Source organism: Spermophilus citellus (assembly GCF_964194105.1).
Source record: "Spermophilus citellus genome assembly, chromosome: 9".
Classification (NCBI taxonomy): domain Eukaryota; kingdom Metazoa; phylum Chordata; class Mammalia; order Rodentia; family Sciuridae; genus Spermophilus; species Spermophilus citellus.
The window spans coordinates 106,095,126-106,109,046 of record NC_138191.1 but is presented as its reverse complement, the minus strand read 5'-3'; the positions used below and the strand labels follow the sequence as shown (position 1 = coordinate 106,109,046).

The following is a 13,921-nucleotide window of genomic DNA, read 5'->3' as shown; positions in this document are numbered from 1 at the left end:
GAACCTGGAAATCTCAGGCCAGTGCCCTGAGCAGCTTCTCTGCCCTTACATCTGGTTGATGGAGGGTGGTTGGAAGAAATCTCTTATCTGTGCAGATTCATATCTCCATGACTCTGCCAACTCTATTTCCTGCCCATCAGTGTCTTTACCTGCCCCTCTCCAACGCCCCCCACACACACACACTGTGCTGGCGCTCCACTCCACAGGTTCCTACAACCCTCCCTACAGGGAGAAAGCCAGAGCTCCCACTGGAGCATCCCCGTTGCACTCCTCACTCCCATTCAGCCCTTTGCCCCCACCTAACACACGTCTCCTGAAGGTGACCTATGTCAAGACTGCCAAATCATGATCTCTCAGGAACACTTCCCCCCCACCCCAGCAGTACTGAATATTGAACCCAGGGACACTCTGCCACTGAGCTACACCCCAACACTTGTTATTTTATTTTGAGAAAGGGTCTCACTAAATTGCATTGACTGGCTTGAACTTGACAATCCTCCTGCCTCAGCCTTCCACGTAGCTGGGATTACAGGCATATACCACCACAACCAGCACAAAAACACTTACGATGATGATGATGATGTGTTGACCACTCTTTGCTGCTTAGGTTTCTGAGTCAGTAATTTCTAGTGTTCTTCCTATTTCACTTACCCTTCTCTCATTCTCTTTCTCACATCTTAAGTTTTGGTCTACCCAGCAAGAATCAACTTTAGCTAAGGCTCCATCTCAGACAATCTTCTCACTGTACGTGTTGTCCAGATTTACATCCCCATCCATGGCTTCAGTTACCATCTGTTTTGTATTAGGTTTTTGGTTCTGTCTTGTCTATTCAGGCTGCTATTCCAGAATACTAGAGTATGTAGCTTTTAGAAATCAGAAATTTATTTCTTATAGTCTTGGAGGCTGGAGGTTCAAGATCGGGGTGCTGGCAGATTCGGTGTCTGGTGAGGACCCACTTCCTGACACAGATGACTGTCATCTCACTGTGCTCATGCGTGGTGGAGAGTGTAGGAGTCCCCCTGAGTCTCTTATAAGGATACTATTCCTGTGGGAAGTGGCCTCTGGAAGTACCAGTTAGGAGAGGATACTAGCTGCAGTGAGAACATCACCAAAGGTAGTGAGAAAATGAATAGTGGGTAGAGACTGCAGGAGTTGCACGTGGTAAGTGCTGTCAGGATGTAGAAGAGACGGGGTGGGGAGAGGCTGAGCAGTAGCTGCAGGGTGAAGCAGTTCCTGTTGGAGTCCTGTACACAGCAAAGAATCTGGGCTGGAAAAAGACTGTGAGCAGTAAGAACAACTGCTCGCTCAGATATAAGGAGGGCAGTAGTGATTGCCCAGAGAGAGGAGAGCAAGGAAGAAGCACAGGTAGATAGAATAGCCACCTGGACACCAGTAGCTCGGTAAGAGGAGCCAAAGACAAAGGTAGAGGGCTGGAGGCGTAGCTCAGTGATAGAGTGCTTGCCTGATACACATGAGGCCCTGGATCTCCAGCACCACAAAAAATAAAATATTCCTCAGAATTTTTTTTTAAAGGTAGGAAAAGCAGCTAGCTGCAGGAGACCCTACTGAGAAGGTGGGTTGTACAGTAGTTGAGCATCTGTGTCCAGAATCCTTCCACAGCAGTGCAGAGCTCCAGGGCTTCCTAACTTCTCTACAAAGAAGAGGGAGTTAGCAAAAGAGCACCAGAGAGAAGAGCATCACCTGGTCTGAGAGCTACACCCAGGGCAGACTTTTGTGTTCACTTTTTCATTATGAAAAGAAATCATCTAGAGAATGAAATTAATCAAATCATGTGCATGTACAAATATGACATAATGAATCCTACCATTATGTATAGTTATAATCCATGAATAAAAATAAAATATTGGCAATGACTACTATATAAAAAAAAGAAAATTGTCAAACATAAGCATAGAGAATAATATACTTAGCTCCCATGTATCAGTTACCCACGCATGGCCATTGTTTCATCTGTCCTTCCTTTCGTGCTCCCAATCCCATTGATGACTTGGACAGGTCTCAGCAGATCTTTCTGGCCATAAATACTTCATTGGGTTACTCTGAAAGAGTAATTATTTTTAATTGTTATTATGCCTAAAATAGTTGACAATGATTTCTTAGTGTCATCAAATATTCAGTCCTCTGGTGACCTGTTACCCCTCAGTGACTCCTAGTGGGTGCTCTTGAAACTGACCCATCAATTGGTTATTTCTCCCCAGGAGATGGAGGTGGAATAAGTAGTTTTGTAAGTTTCTACATGTGCTTGAATCCTGACCCTGCCATTCTTCTGAACCTGTTTTCTTGCCTATAAAATTTAAATTCCATTCAACCAATGTGTTTATTGAGCACTTATTCTGTGCCTAGCATTCCCTGCCCTCAAGTAGAAAGAAGTTCAGAGCCAAGGGATATAGGGAATTCTGCTGATAACTGCCCGAGTTTCAGATTTAGAAGATTTAGAAGGTTGGAGATGGTTGACTGGACCAGAATAAGGGCTGACAGAGCCCTAAATTCTTAGCACCAGTAAATACTATCTGTGAGTATAGGTGTGGTGAAGCTCAGTGTTGACAAAAGCTACAGTTGGGTAAAAGCCAGGATTGACATTCATTCCTTCATTTATTCAATCAGTTTTTTCATTCTTAGAGGGACTTGGTCATTCAAGCTTCCTGATAAGAGTCCTGGGGATGGGGAAGAGCCCTATTCAGGAAACCCTGAAAGGCTGCATCTTCCTTGTAATTTCCACATTAACAACAACAACAACAAAAAATAGCCTCTTCTAGTGAGACACCATGGTGCACACAGAGCGACTTGGAAAGCTGAGGCAAGAGGATCACAAGTTCAAGACCAACCTCAGCACCTTAGCAAGGCCCTAAGCTACTTGGTGAGACCCTGTCTCAAAGTAAAAAATAAAAGTGGCTCAATGGTCAAGCACCTGTGGGTTCAATCCCCAGTACTAAAAACAATGTCTGGGGGATGTGGCTCAGAGGTGATGTTCCTAGGTTCAGTCCCTCATACTACAAAAATATAATTAGATAGATATAGAGCTATATATTAAAAAATTATTAATACTAGTCAATTGTTCTTATCACAAAGTATGAGTGGCTAGAGTTGTGGCTCAGTGGTAGAGCGCTTGCCTAGCATTTGTGAGGCACTGGGTTCAATCCTCAGCACACACAAGAATAAATAAATAAATAAAGGTATTGTGTCTGCCTACAACTAAAAAATATTTTTAAAGTATGAGGTGATAGGTATATTAATTAGCTTGACTTAATCATTGTACAGTATATATGTATAGCACAACATCATATTTTACCCCATAAATAAATATAAATATATATGTAATTATTATTTGTCAATTAAATTTTTTGTTTTTTAAAGTTAGGCTCTGCTCCTCAGGCTCCCTGGCTCCTGTGCTCAGGGAGGCAGGATTTCACCAGCATCCCCAGGCCTGGAGAGTGAATTCCATCAGGCCAGAGTGACTCCACCCCCTTGCTCTTGGACTTCAGTGACTCACCTGCCTGCCCTCAGGGTGTATAGAACCTAGGTGCTTCCAGACTAGCTGGGTGGGATGGAGTCTGAGGAAACAGGTCCTTCCTTCAGAACTGAGGAGGAGACTGGGAAGCTTACACCACCCAGACTTGGGAGAAGTCAAGGGCGGGTTCTGAAGGAATGAAGAAGGTGGGATGCAAAGGTTGTTTTCTTTGAGTTTTGGGAAGAGGGACAAGTTAAGGCACACTGCAGCAGAGTCATCGTGGTCTTGTAGGCACCGTGGACGATAAGTCTCTGCCTTAGATTTCTAGTCACAGAGCTTCAGAGGGTAGGGACCGTAGAGAGCAGCCCCTTGAGCAGTCTATTTCATCACTTCTCCATCTCTTTTCTTCTAGTCTTGGACACACAACATCCAGAGGGAGAAGGAGTTCCTGAAGAAATTGGTGAAAGCGCATGTCATCACTGACCTAAGCAGTGGCATCTGAGTGGGCCCAGCACTCGGCCACGTAGGCCTAGGTGCTATCAGAGCAAGTAGCAGCCACCTGTGCAGGAGTCCTCAGACCCAGAGAAGGACAGTGCCAAGAGGCCCCAGGGGCAGTGAGGCCTTGGTGAAGTAGCCAGAGCTGTGCCTGTTCGGAAGCCAGCCACAGAGACCAGCACTCAGCCTCTCTCAGCCTGGGTCCGTGAAGCCAGAGGGCCAGGAGGCCACTGGCTGTGCCCAGCAGGCCCAGCATGCAGGAGGTGGGACATTAGGCAGCACGGCTGCTGCCAGAATTGTTTCTCCAATCAGTGTTTGGTGTATTATCATTTTGTGAATTTGGGCAGGGGGGAGGGGGGGATAATTTATTTTTAAATAAGGTTGGAGATTATTTGGTCCACTTGCTGTGCAGGAAGAGGCCCACTAGAGGGCCCATCAAGCAGTGGTACCAGTTAGCTCCCTGGAGGGTAGGAATGCAGTGACCAGTCTGTGCTGCACTCCAGGACCATAGGGAGGTGGGCAGCATCTCATGCCAGTCCCCTCCAGCTCACCACACTGTTTGGCCTTTCTTGGGGAGAAGAAGGGGTATTCCCACTCACCAGCCCCCAGCTGTCCTGCAGGGAAACCCTGGAGCCATCCCTTCGGAGCCAACAGGACAGCCCTGGGCTAGAGCCGAGAGAACTAGAACTCGAAAGCTCAGGAGGCCCAGCCCAGCTTAATGGGAATGGCTGTCCTCCCCAGCCACACCTGATCCACGGGACACCACCCCGGCCTGCACTGACCCACTTGGCAGGTGTTCTGGGTTTCCACAATGAGACTGCTAAGTCCTTGGGTTCTGCCTTTAGCCTGGACCAAAGGGAAGTGAGGCCCAAGGACTTTACCTAGGCCGCGACAGCCATCCTAGGCAGCCCTCATGGAAGCAATAAAGATCTTCCCTGAACCTGGCCTCCTTTTTTTCTTTTTCCAATTTTCCTGGAAGAAACAGGAACCCAAGGCTCCAGCCACTCTACTAAATCCAAGGGCCTTCTCTCCAGCCCACAGAGCATCAGATCCCTGCACTTCTCATGTCCTGTGCAGGACCCAGGTGGCTATCTAGGAACCTCTGGGGTCTTACCATATGAGAGAAAGACCAGTGGTAGCCCCTGGCCTGGAGAGGCCCACAGACCATCGCTTGACACCCTGGCTTGGCTCTTTCTTGGCTCTGGAAAGAATGTCTTGACCCCAAAGTTAGCACACAGGCATGATCTCCATCCAGCCCCCCCTTCTCACACAGAACAGGGGACACACAGCCCAGTTCTAAACATCCCTTGGGGAACTTCAGAAAGAACACCCTCCACCTCGAATATAGAGCCCTCGAATCGGATCCATCTCTCCCAGCAGGCCTGGGAAGGACAAACATACCCACCCTTGAGGCCATGTGGAAGGAGCTTCCTGCACCTCTCCTGCCTACTCCAAGAGTCCAGGGAGCCCCAGGCCCTCCCACTGTGACCCCCTGAGGACAGTCTTGGCCACCCCAAGGAATATGACTTCCCACATGCCCTCCTTACTGCAGAAGTCTATTCCCAGACATAGCCCTCCTCAACTGAGGGGAAGCGAGGCCCTGACTGAGGGGCAGTCAAACCCAGAAATGCCCTTCATACTCTGCTGAAAACAGGGCCTCTGTGATGCCCAACTCCAATGCACAGTTCCAGCTTGGATGGCACCCACTCAAGAGTTGTACAGGGACTAAGCTGCTTGCCCCAAAGTATGGTCCTGGCTGAAAAAGCCCCAGAAAAGCTGCCCCTGGCCAACAAGTTATGGGAGGGAACAGGTCAAACTGCTCACCACTTGGCCTCCTTTCTACAGCTTCATGGGAATGGCTGTCCTCCCCAGCCACTTCCAACAGCTCCCAGCAGCAGACTTTCTCAGCAGTCTGTTGTCCCCAGCACCACACAAGACTCCCTCACAAAAGCTGTGGTTCTGAGCCCTGGATATGCATCGAATCACCTGTGCAGATCTGGAAAACTGCCCACCCTGAGACCTGGTGACTGATTCAGATCAGGGTGGGGCCCGGATGTGGTAGTTCTTAAAGATCCCCAGTGGGGGGCTGGGGATGTGGCTCAAGCGGTAGCGCTCTCGCCTGGCATGCGTGTGGCCCGGTTCGATCCTCAGCACCACATACAAACAAAGATGTTGTGTCCGCCAAGAACTAAAAAATAAATATTAAAAATTCTCTCTCCTCACTCTCTCTTAAAAAAAAAAAAAAAAGATCCCCAGTGATTCTGATGCGTAACTGGATGCAGCTGGTTCATACACGCTCCCTGAGCACTCATCTGCACCCACAGCTTCCAGTTGTATGTCAGTTGGTCAACAATTTTCATGTTGTCCTTGCCAACCAAGCTCCCCTCACAAATTCTGCTTTCTGAACATTTACACTAGGAAACATCCACCGGCCCTTCCAACTCAACATGTTCAACACTGAACTCATGAGCTCCTGCCCCTAACCAGCCCATCTCCCAGGGAGCCTCATTTCCCACAGTGTATGCTCTCCACTAAGTCACCCAGACCAAAGCTAAAGGCACACCTCTGTCCTTCCTAACTGGTCACCCCATCCAATCAAGTACCCACTGAATTTTCATGGGGGTGTGTGGAGGATTGTGACCAGGCAGCCCTAGACTCCCTGCTCAGGCCTCATCCTCTGCCCAGCAGTCTCCTGACTATCTCACCTCTCCTCCATCTTCCCTGTCTCCAAACTATCTACCACACTACAACTCTAGAGACATGCATCAAAATGCATCTCTGACCACACCATTCTGCTCAGAACCCTTTGATGGTCTCCAGCATCTTGGGGCTAAAAGGCCAGATTCCTTAGTATTACCTTTCCAGCCATGTTACTTAACGGAATCCCCAGCCCACCTACCAAACTGCCATAATTAGGCATCTGAAATGCCACCCTCCAGCTCCTACTTCAAGCTCCAGCCCACATGTTCCTCTTCTGTGACCTTCCCCTTAAGCCCTCCTTCCCACTTCCACTGTCTCTGACAAGTGACTTGGATGTTACACGAGCTGCTCCCCTAAGCCCCAGGTAATTCAGGAGGTGAGCGGTGGGTGTAGTCGACTCAGACCTTGGAAGTTCAGCGCGGAGCCTTGTCATCTGAGGCTGTCGACCCGTCCATTAAGAGAGAAACTATCTGAGGGTCCCAGGCGCGGCAGGACAACCTGCCGGGACCCCCACGTCTACACACTCAAAGGCCGCGGCCAAGGCAGGGACCAGCCTGTCCCTCCCTCCCCGCCCTTGCTGGCTCTCTCCCGCCCTCGGCCAGTCCTCCCAGCTCCCTACTTCGCGAGTCTACAAACTCCGAACTCAGTTTCCGCGCCTCCCCGGTGCCCGCGTTCTCTATTCTGCATCCGAGGGTCCTCTCCCAGCGTCTACCCCCCATCTCGGGGGACCCAGGGGAGCCAGTGGGGACCGGATCCGACGGGTGGAGCGGCCAGGTGAGCCCTGAAAGGTGGGGCGGGGCGGGGGCGCTCTGGGCCCCACCCCGGGATCCGGTGACGCTGGGGCTGGAATTTGACACCGGACGGCGGCGGGCAGGAGGCTGCTGAGGGATGGAGTTGGGCTCGGCCCCCAGACACGGCCCGCGGGCTCCGCCAGCAGCAAGTCCCTCGGGTCCCAGCCCTGGCTGTGACTGGGGTTGGGAACCCGGCACCCGAGGTAAGCCAAACCGCTTGCCCGTATCCTGGTCCCAGTCCTGGATGGACACTCCAGGGGCTGGGGGCAGGGGCAAGGCAGCCTTCACTTTTCTGGCATCCTCCCTCTCCTGGGCCCTCGGAGCAGCTCTCTGCTTCTTCCAGCCCCTCCAGTCCCTCTTGTCCCTTGTTAGACTGCGCTAGTCCTGCTGTAATGTGAGGCTCCCGCTGCCGCTACAGGGCACAGACTGGCTGCCAAGGCCGCACTTTTGGCTAAAAGAAGTGCTGCCAGGTGCACAGCTCTGGGTATGAGCGGTTTGAGCTGCGGGGGCAAGTCCAGCACTGGACCCAAGAAAGGTGCCTAGAAGAAAACGGTGCAGGACCCCCACCCATGGTGAGTAGTGGGATGATGGAAGCGGGTGGCAAGGGCTCAGGATCAAGTGACCCGGGAGAGAGAGAGGGGACTTGAGCTGCCATCAAGCAAGTGTCCTGCTCCTGGGCTCCCCCTAGTGCAGAGGCCCCTAAGCTTTTTGCTCCATGGTGATAACAGTGGCCTGGTCTTGAGGACTCTGAATTCAGTTAGCCCGATAAGCCAACGCCTGGCCCTGTAGGAATGCCTGAGGAGATCTGTTCCACAGATGTGTAGGCATTCTGAGTCCTAGGGGGAGGTAAGTGACAGCCCGATCCAAGAGGAGGCTGGCTAATGAGGGCCCATGAAAGTTCTGGGTTCCCAGAGAGGCATTTGAGAGTGCTAGTCAGTGGGGGCTTAGGAAGACTAGCTGGGACCAGGAAGGATGATGGCTCATGGGGGAAACTTCTAGGAGCAAGGCCAGGCTACCAGATCCACAAGAGGAGACAGACATGGGCAAGCTCTCAGGGTGGCTCAGGTCTGAGATCAGCCTGCTATGAAGGCCAGCCTAGCCTGGTCCTCCTGGGAGTGACTCAGACCTAAGTGCAGAAAGAATATATAAAAGCCCACCTCCCCTTCAAGTCTGCAGACTTGGCAGACTCTGCCCCCTGGTGGTCATAGGAAGCCATGGCCCAAGCCCTGTGTTTTCAGAGGGCCCATCAGCCTCCACCTTCTGCTGGTAAGGGACATCTGTGGACAGAAAAGAAAACGCATGTCTCTGGGTCCAGAACACATATTACAGAGGAACAAGGTGCAGTGGTGCTGGTCCTGGTGGGCAGCACAGGCCTCACTGGGCCTCACTGTCATCATATAACTCTTGAGTGACCAGCAGCCACTCTAATTCTTCTCCAGGTCTCAGATTCCTCCCCTGTGGCATGGGTGAAAGCTGTCTGTGGGACCAGGGATGGCCAGCTACTGCTATCTTCTCCAGTCAGTCTTGGCAGCTCCAGCCCCACAACACAGAACAGGAAAGTTGGGAAAACAGGACCCCTCTCCCCACGGTTGTCTGGGTCTACCCTTATGACCTTAGGCAATCTCTGAGTCTCTCTGAGCCTTGTTTGCTCATCTGGAAAAAGGGAATTAAATCATTTATTTACTTCATGGAGTTGTGAAAGAGGAAATAGTTGCAAAGCACCTAACACATAGTAAGGTTCTCAATGCAGCTACTTTTCCTGGATTGAGTCCAGCTACCCAAGTCCCCTGTAGCTTGGAGAAACTCAGGTGGAAGGATGACCTCCTTAAAAGATAACTCATCTCTCAATATGCAAGCTGCCTCACAAAAAGGGTGGGGGAACAGGTCATCAAAGGCTGATGGGAGCTCCTGGTGTTGATAGAGATGGAACTTGGACTTGGAGGCCCTACCTCACTGCCCCACTGCTCCTGGCCTAAGTGGCAGGTGAGTGACCCACAGGCACTCTCAGCTGGTTTTGAGGAAGGGTGGCTTGACTGGGGAGGAAGAGAAGGGTTTGGCGTGGGCTGAGACCAGATTTAGGAGGGAAAATGGTCAGGCAGGGAGGAACCAGGCATGTGAGTTAAGGAACAGGACTTCTCTGGATGCTCAATGCACTCAGGCGATTCCTCCCATGAGCTCTCAAAAGCTTGGAACCCATTAGGTCTTGAACCTAAGCCCTTCCAGACTTCCCGCCAACAACTAGGAACCCAACCCCCTCTCCGATCTCAGCCCAAGGCAGCCCCTCCTTGGGCTCACCCCACCGCAGCCCACCAGGGCGCCCTCTTCCTTCCTGAGGCTCCATTTCCACCTCTGCGCAGCCCGCCCTGTGGCCGACCTTGACCGCTCTGGTCCTGCTGAGTAGCGTCACGGAGGCCTCCCTGGACCCCAAGCCTCACAGTTCGACCACCCGCGAAGACCCCGCGCCAGTCCTGGCGCCGCCCACCCGCCACCTCCCGGGTAGGTGAGAGCGTGAAGGGGCGGGGCAGGGGCGAGGCTGGCCTGGGAGTGTGTGACATTATCTCCTTCCAGGGCAACTCACGGCCCGTTTGTGCGGCGGAAGAGCCCGGCGGACACAGCCACAGCCTCCCCAACCGGTACCCCCGCCGCCCGCGCCCCCACCCCCGCCCGTGTCCCCGCCTGCTGCGCCCCGCGGTGTCCGCGCGGCGCGTGCTGGGATCCGGGGCAGCCGCACGGGGGCCACGGGCACGCGGAGCTGCCGCCTGCGTTCGCAGCTGGTGCCGGTTCATGCTCTCGGTCTGGGCCACAGATCTGATGAACTGGTGCGTTTCCGTTTCTGCAGCGGCTCCTGTCGCCGCGCTCGCACCCCGCATGACCTTAGCCTGGCCAGCCTGCTGGACACTGGGGCCCTGAAGCCGCCCCCCGGCTCCCGGCCAGTCAGCCAGCCCTGCTGCCGGCCTACTCGCTATGAGGCAGTCTCTTTCATGGACGTCAACAGCACCTGGAGGACCGTGGACCACCTCTCAGCCACTGCCTGTGGCTGCCTAGGCTGAGGGATCTCTCCAAGGCTTTGCACATCCTTACTCCTACATCTTGATGCCTCAGACCTGCCTGCTGGGCCCCATTAGCCAGGGCCTCAGCCAGAGATGGAGACCTCAGAGTTGAGTTGCCAAGGCCCATCAGAGATAACAAACATTGGCTCTGGAGAAATGGAGGAACTATTCACCAGCAGCCTCAAGGGGTTTATATGGACACCAGAGACTTCAGCCATGGAAACATTAGGAACCACTTCTCACACACTGGCACTGGCCAGGCAGAAGTCTTGGGACCTCCTCCTCTAGAGACTCCAGAAATGGCCCAGGTGGGGCAGAATTTGGAGGAGTCACATTGCAGTTGCATGACTGAATGCACCTGTGTTGGAGTTGGCCTTGAACTCACTCCTGGGCACTGAACCCCTATTTATTATTTCTAACTTATTTATTTACTCTGGTAATTTGTCAGATCCTTTCCTGGGAAATGGGGGGATTAGTAGAAGAGGTAAGATGGAGGTGTGTCCTGACCTTCCCACTCACACACTTCACTCAGCAATCACGGGCTTGGCCAACTGCTTGCCTCTGCCCAGCAGCTCTGAGGTAGAAGACATGGAGCCCTGGGCAGAGTGGGTGGCCAAGGTGCATTCACAGGCCAGCTCACACCCCCTCCACAGTCTCTAGCATTTGGAGCCTGGGTTACCTGTAGGAAAAGAAGCTACAGAGCCTTTTAAGGAGAAAGCCCCGTCCCGTACTGATGGTACTCTTGAGGTCCTAGCTTAGTGGGTAAAGACAGAAAACCATACATTGCCCTGGCCCACTGTCACTAATCAGTATCTACCATCCAGGAAACGATCTTGAAGGTACCCTGACAGGTGCATAATCTACCTCTCCTTGCAGAAGGTCCAGTCTGGGGAGCTCACTGCCTTCATTCCATGAAACAGTCCAAGGCAAGAAAATATATGAAAAAAAATGTCGAAGGTGGGAAGAGGGTGCACTGGGGTGCTGCTTTGGGAGAATGAAGCACAGAACTTCACAAACATGAATGTAGGAAAGACCTGAGGAGCCTCAGAGGGACCTGCATTTTGTTTGTTGAATGAGGGGTATTCATTTATTCAGCCAACAAATATTTACTAAGCACCAATTATATGTCAGCTTCTGAGTAGACACTAAGGATAGACAGACAATAAATACTCAATAACATACATAATTATTTAAATTCAATTTGGCAACTGATATAAAAAAAGAACAGGAAACTAAGAGGTATACACATTTATCTGGAAGGAACATTAGTGCTGTCCCTGGCCTCTCACATTGTCCTTAAATCATCTCCAAAAGGTCAATGTAATTCTCTTTCTGCATGTCCTTTAAAACTGATTCCTAAGTCCTAGGTATTTATTTGGGGGTGACCTATATGATTTGCCTTCTTTGGAAATAAGACAGGGATATGGAGTTGGAAAGGATGATACATCTAAGGGACTATGGGACATCCAGAGGAGTTGTCAGGAAGCAGGGGGGATATGCTTGTTGATCTAGACCTGAGGATGGAGGTCTGAATTGGTAGGTTTGAGAACCATCAGTGCAGAGATGGTGACCAGGGGTCCATGAGAGCACCTTATGAGTGAGACAGGGTTGGGGTGGGATCCCAGGCATTTAACACTTGACAAATTTCTTCCCATGTGCCTGCCTGCTTTGGCAAGAAGCTACTTCACCCAGGCTTGTGAGGAGCCACAAGAGCTCTGAAAGCAGGGCCTATTCTGGGTCAAGGAGGTAAACTGTGCCTGTCTCTCCTTCTGCCCCAGTTCTATGCACCAAAACTTTGGTGCTTTTTTGCTCTCAAATATCCATTTGGTCCCTATCTCTGCCTCTAAACTGATTCAGGATCCTCAGTTTCCACAAACACACCCCACAGAAAATGTATCCATATCATACAGTATTTAGAAGGCTGGGTGGGAATATTGAGAATATCCTGTCAATTTCATGGCTCTGGTATCTCCATTTTTTATTTTGGTCTCTGTTTCACATTTGCAAAAATACATTGCCCAATGATTGATTTTCCCAAAATTAGGGCATGGTCTCCAAAAAAGGAATATCAAGTTATCACCTCTTGCAAGACAACAAATAATAGGCAGCTTTGAAATGACAGTTTTTTCCAGCTCAGAGAATACCTCAAACTCCTGTCTATGTTCATTTCATCCAGAATGCATAGTTCCAGGTTCTACTTACTCCCGCTGTCTGCAGTTGCCTGGTCTGGAAGATGCCCTTGCCAATGACTTTCCTCCTTTCCTATCCAGGGATTGCCATTTTATTCCTGGCTAAAGATCCCTGTGATGCAGTATGTGTGGACTAGCTGACTGAAGTCTCATCTTGATAAGGAGAGGTTAGAGAGAAAGTTGAGTGATCAGAAAAGATTTAGGAGAAGCTGTGTGGGTCTCAACCTATTTTTGGAGTTGTGAAGTCCTTTGAAAATCTGATGAAACTTATGACCTTCTCCCCACCAAAATGCTAGAAATGTCACTGATAATGTAAAACAGGTAAACAATTTTAGGGGAGTTGCACAGACTGTGTGTGTGTGTGTGTGTGTGTGTGTGTGTGTGTGTGTGTGTACTGGGGATTGAACCCAGGGTTGCTTTACCACTGAGCTGCATCCCCAGTCCTTTTTTTATTTCCTATTTTGATATGTGGTCTCATTAAATTGCTTAGGGCTCTGCTAAGTTGCTGAGGCTGGCCTCAAACTTGTGAACTCCATGCCTCAGCTTCCCAAGTCTCTGGGATTAAAGGTATGCTCCACCTTGCCTGGAGTCCACATACTTTCCAAATCTCAGTTAGCTGTCCATTTGGAGTGCATGGTCCCCATGTTGTGGCGGCATGCCCTGTTTTATACTATGTTGAATATCCTCTTGTAGCTGGATTCCTCCAAGTGTATTCAGCTCCAATATCAGGGCTCTCTGACTCAACTATTTACAATGCCCCCCACGCTTCAACCATTTTCTATCTCATCTCTCCTTTCCTTCTGTTTATGCTGGCTCAAATATACCTTATTTTTTTTAAAGATGATGCTGTGACATCTACATAGGTAGATAGACATATCTGCTGCCACCTCTCCTTTACTAAAAGAGCTTTTGCTGAAGTACCAGGGACCCTGTCCTTCTAAACCCAGTAGCCACTTCTCAGCCTTTAGTACTTTGAACACTCAGGAGCACTCAATTTTGTCAACCCTCCTTGAAAAACTCCTTTCCCAGGCTGGTGATGTGGCTCAAGCGGTAGCGTGCTCGCCTGGTATGCGTGCGGCCTGGGTTCGATCCTCAGCACCACATACCAACAAAGATGTTGTGTCCGCCGAGAACTAAAAAATAAATATTAAAAATTCTCTCTCTCTCTCTCTCTCTCCTCTCTCACTCTCTCTTAAAAAAAAAAAAAAACTGCTTTCCCCTGTGTCT

At 50.6% G+C, this 13,921-nt stretch overlaps 2 protein-coding genes across 13 annotated transcripts in view; both read left to right on the top strand.

The window, feature by feature from the left end:
• ST3GAL3 (ST3 beta-galactoside alpha-2,3-sialyltransferase 3) overlaps positions 1-4,904 on the top strand; it is a 196,250-nt gene extending 191,346 nt beyond the window's left edge. For all 8 annotated transcript variants that reach the window (XM_081307246.1, XM_081307247.1, XM_081307245.1 and 5 more), the window contains one exon: positions 3,882-4,904. In XM_081307246.1, coding sequence (XP_081163372.1) covers positions 3,882-3,971 — 90 coding nt within the window. In that variant the 3' untranslated portion in view covers positions 3,972-4,904. The remainder of the gene's footprint in view (positions 1-3,881) is intronic.
• A 2,442-nt stretch (positions 4,905-7,346) lies between these two features.
• Positions 7,347-10,917, top strand: ARTN (artemin). 5 transcript variants are annotated; one of them, XM_081308763.1, is made up of 5 exons: positions 7,347-7,658; positions 7,874-8,027; positions 9,312-9,438; positions 9,813-9,951; positions 10,024-10,917. In XM_081308763.1, the coding sequence occupies exons 3-5, from the start codon at positions 9,379-9,381 to the stop codon at positions 10,503-10,505; spliced, it is 681 nt and encodes a 226-aa protein (XP_081164889.1). In that variant the 5' UTR covers positions 7,347-7,658; positions 7,874-8,027; positions 9,312-9,378; the 3' UTR covers positions 10,506-10,917. The 5 variants fall into 5 exon arrangements, with proteins under 5 accessions (XP_081164889.1, XP_081164890.1, XP_081164888.1 ...); XM_081308764.1 differs by having other exon boundaries at positions 7,828-8,027; XM_081308762.1 differs by having other exon boundaries at positions 7,347-8,027; positions 9,377-9,438.
• Positions 10,918-13,921: the final 3,004 nt, after the last annotated feature.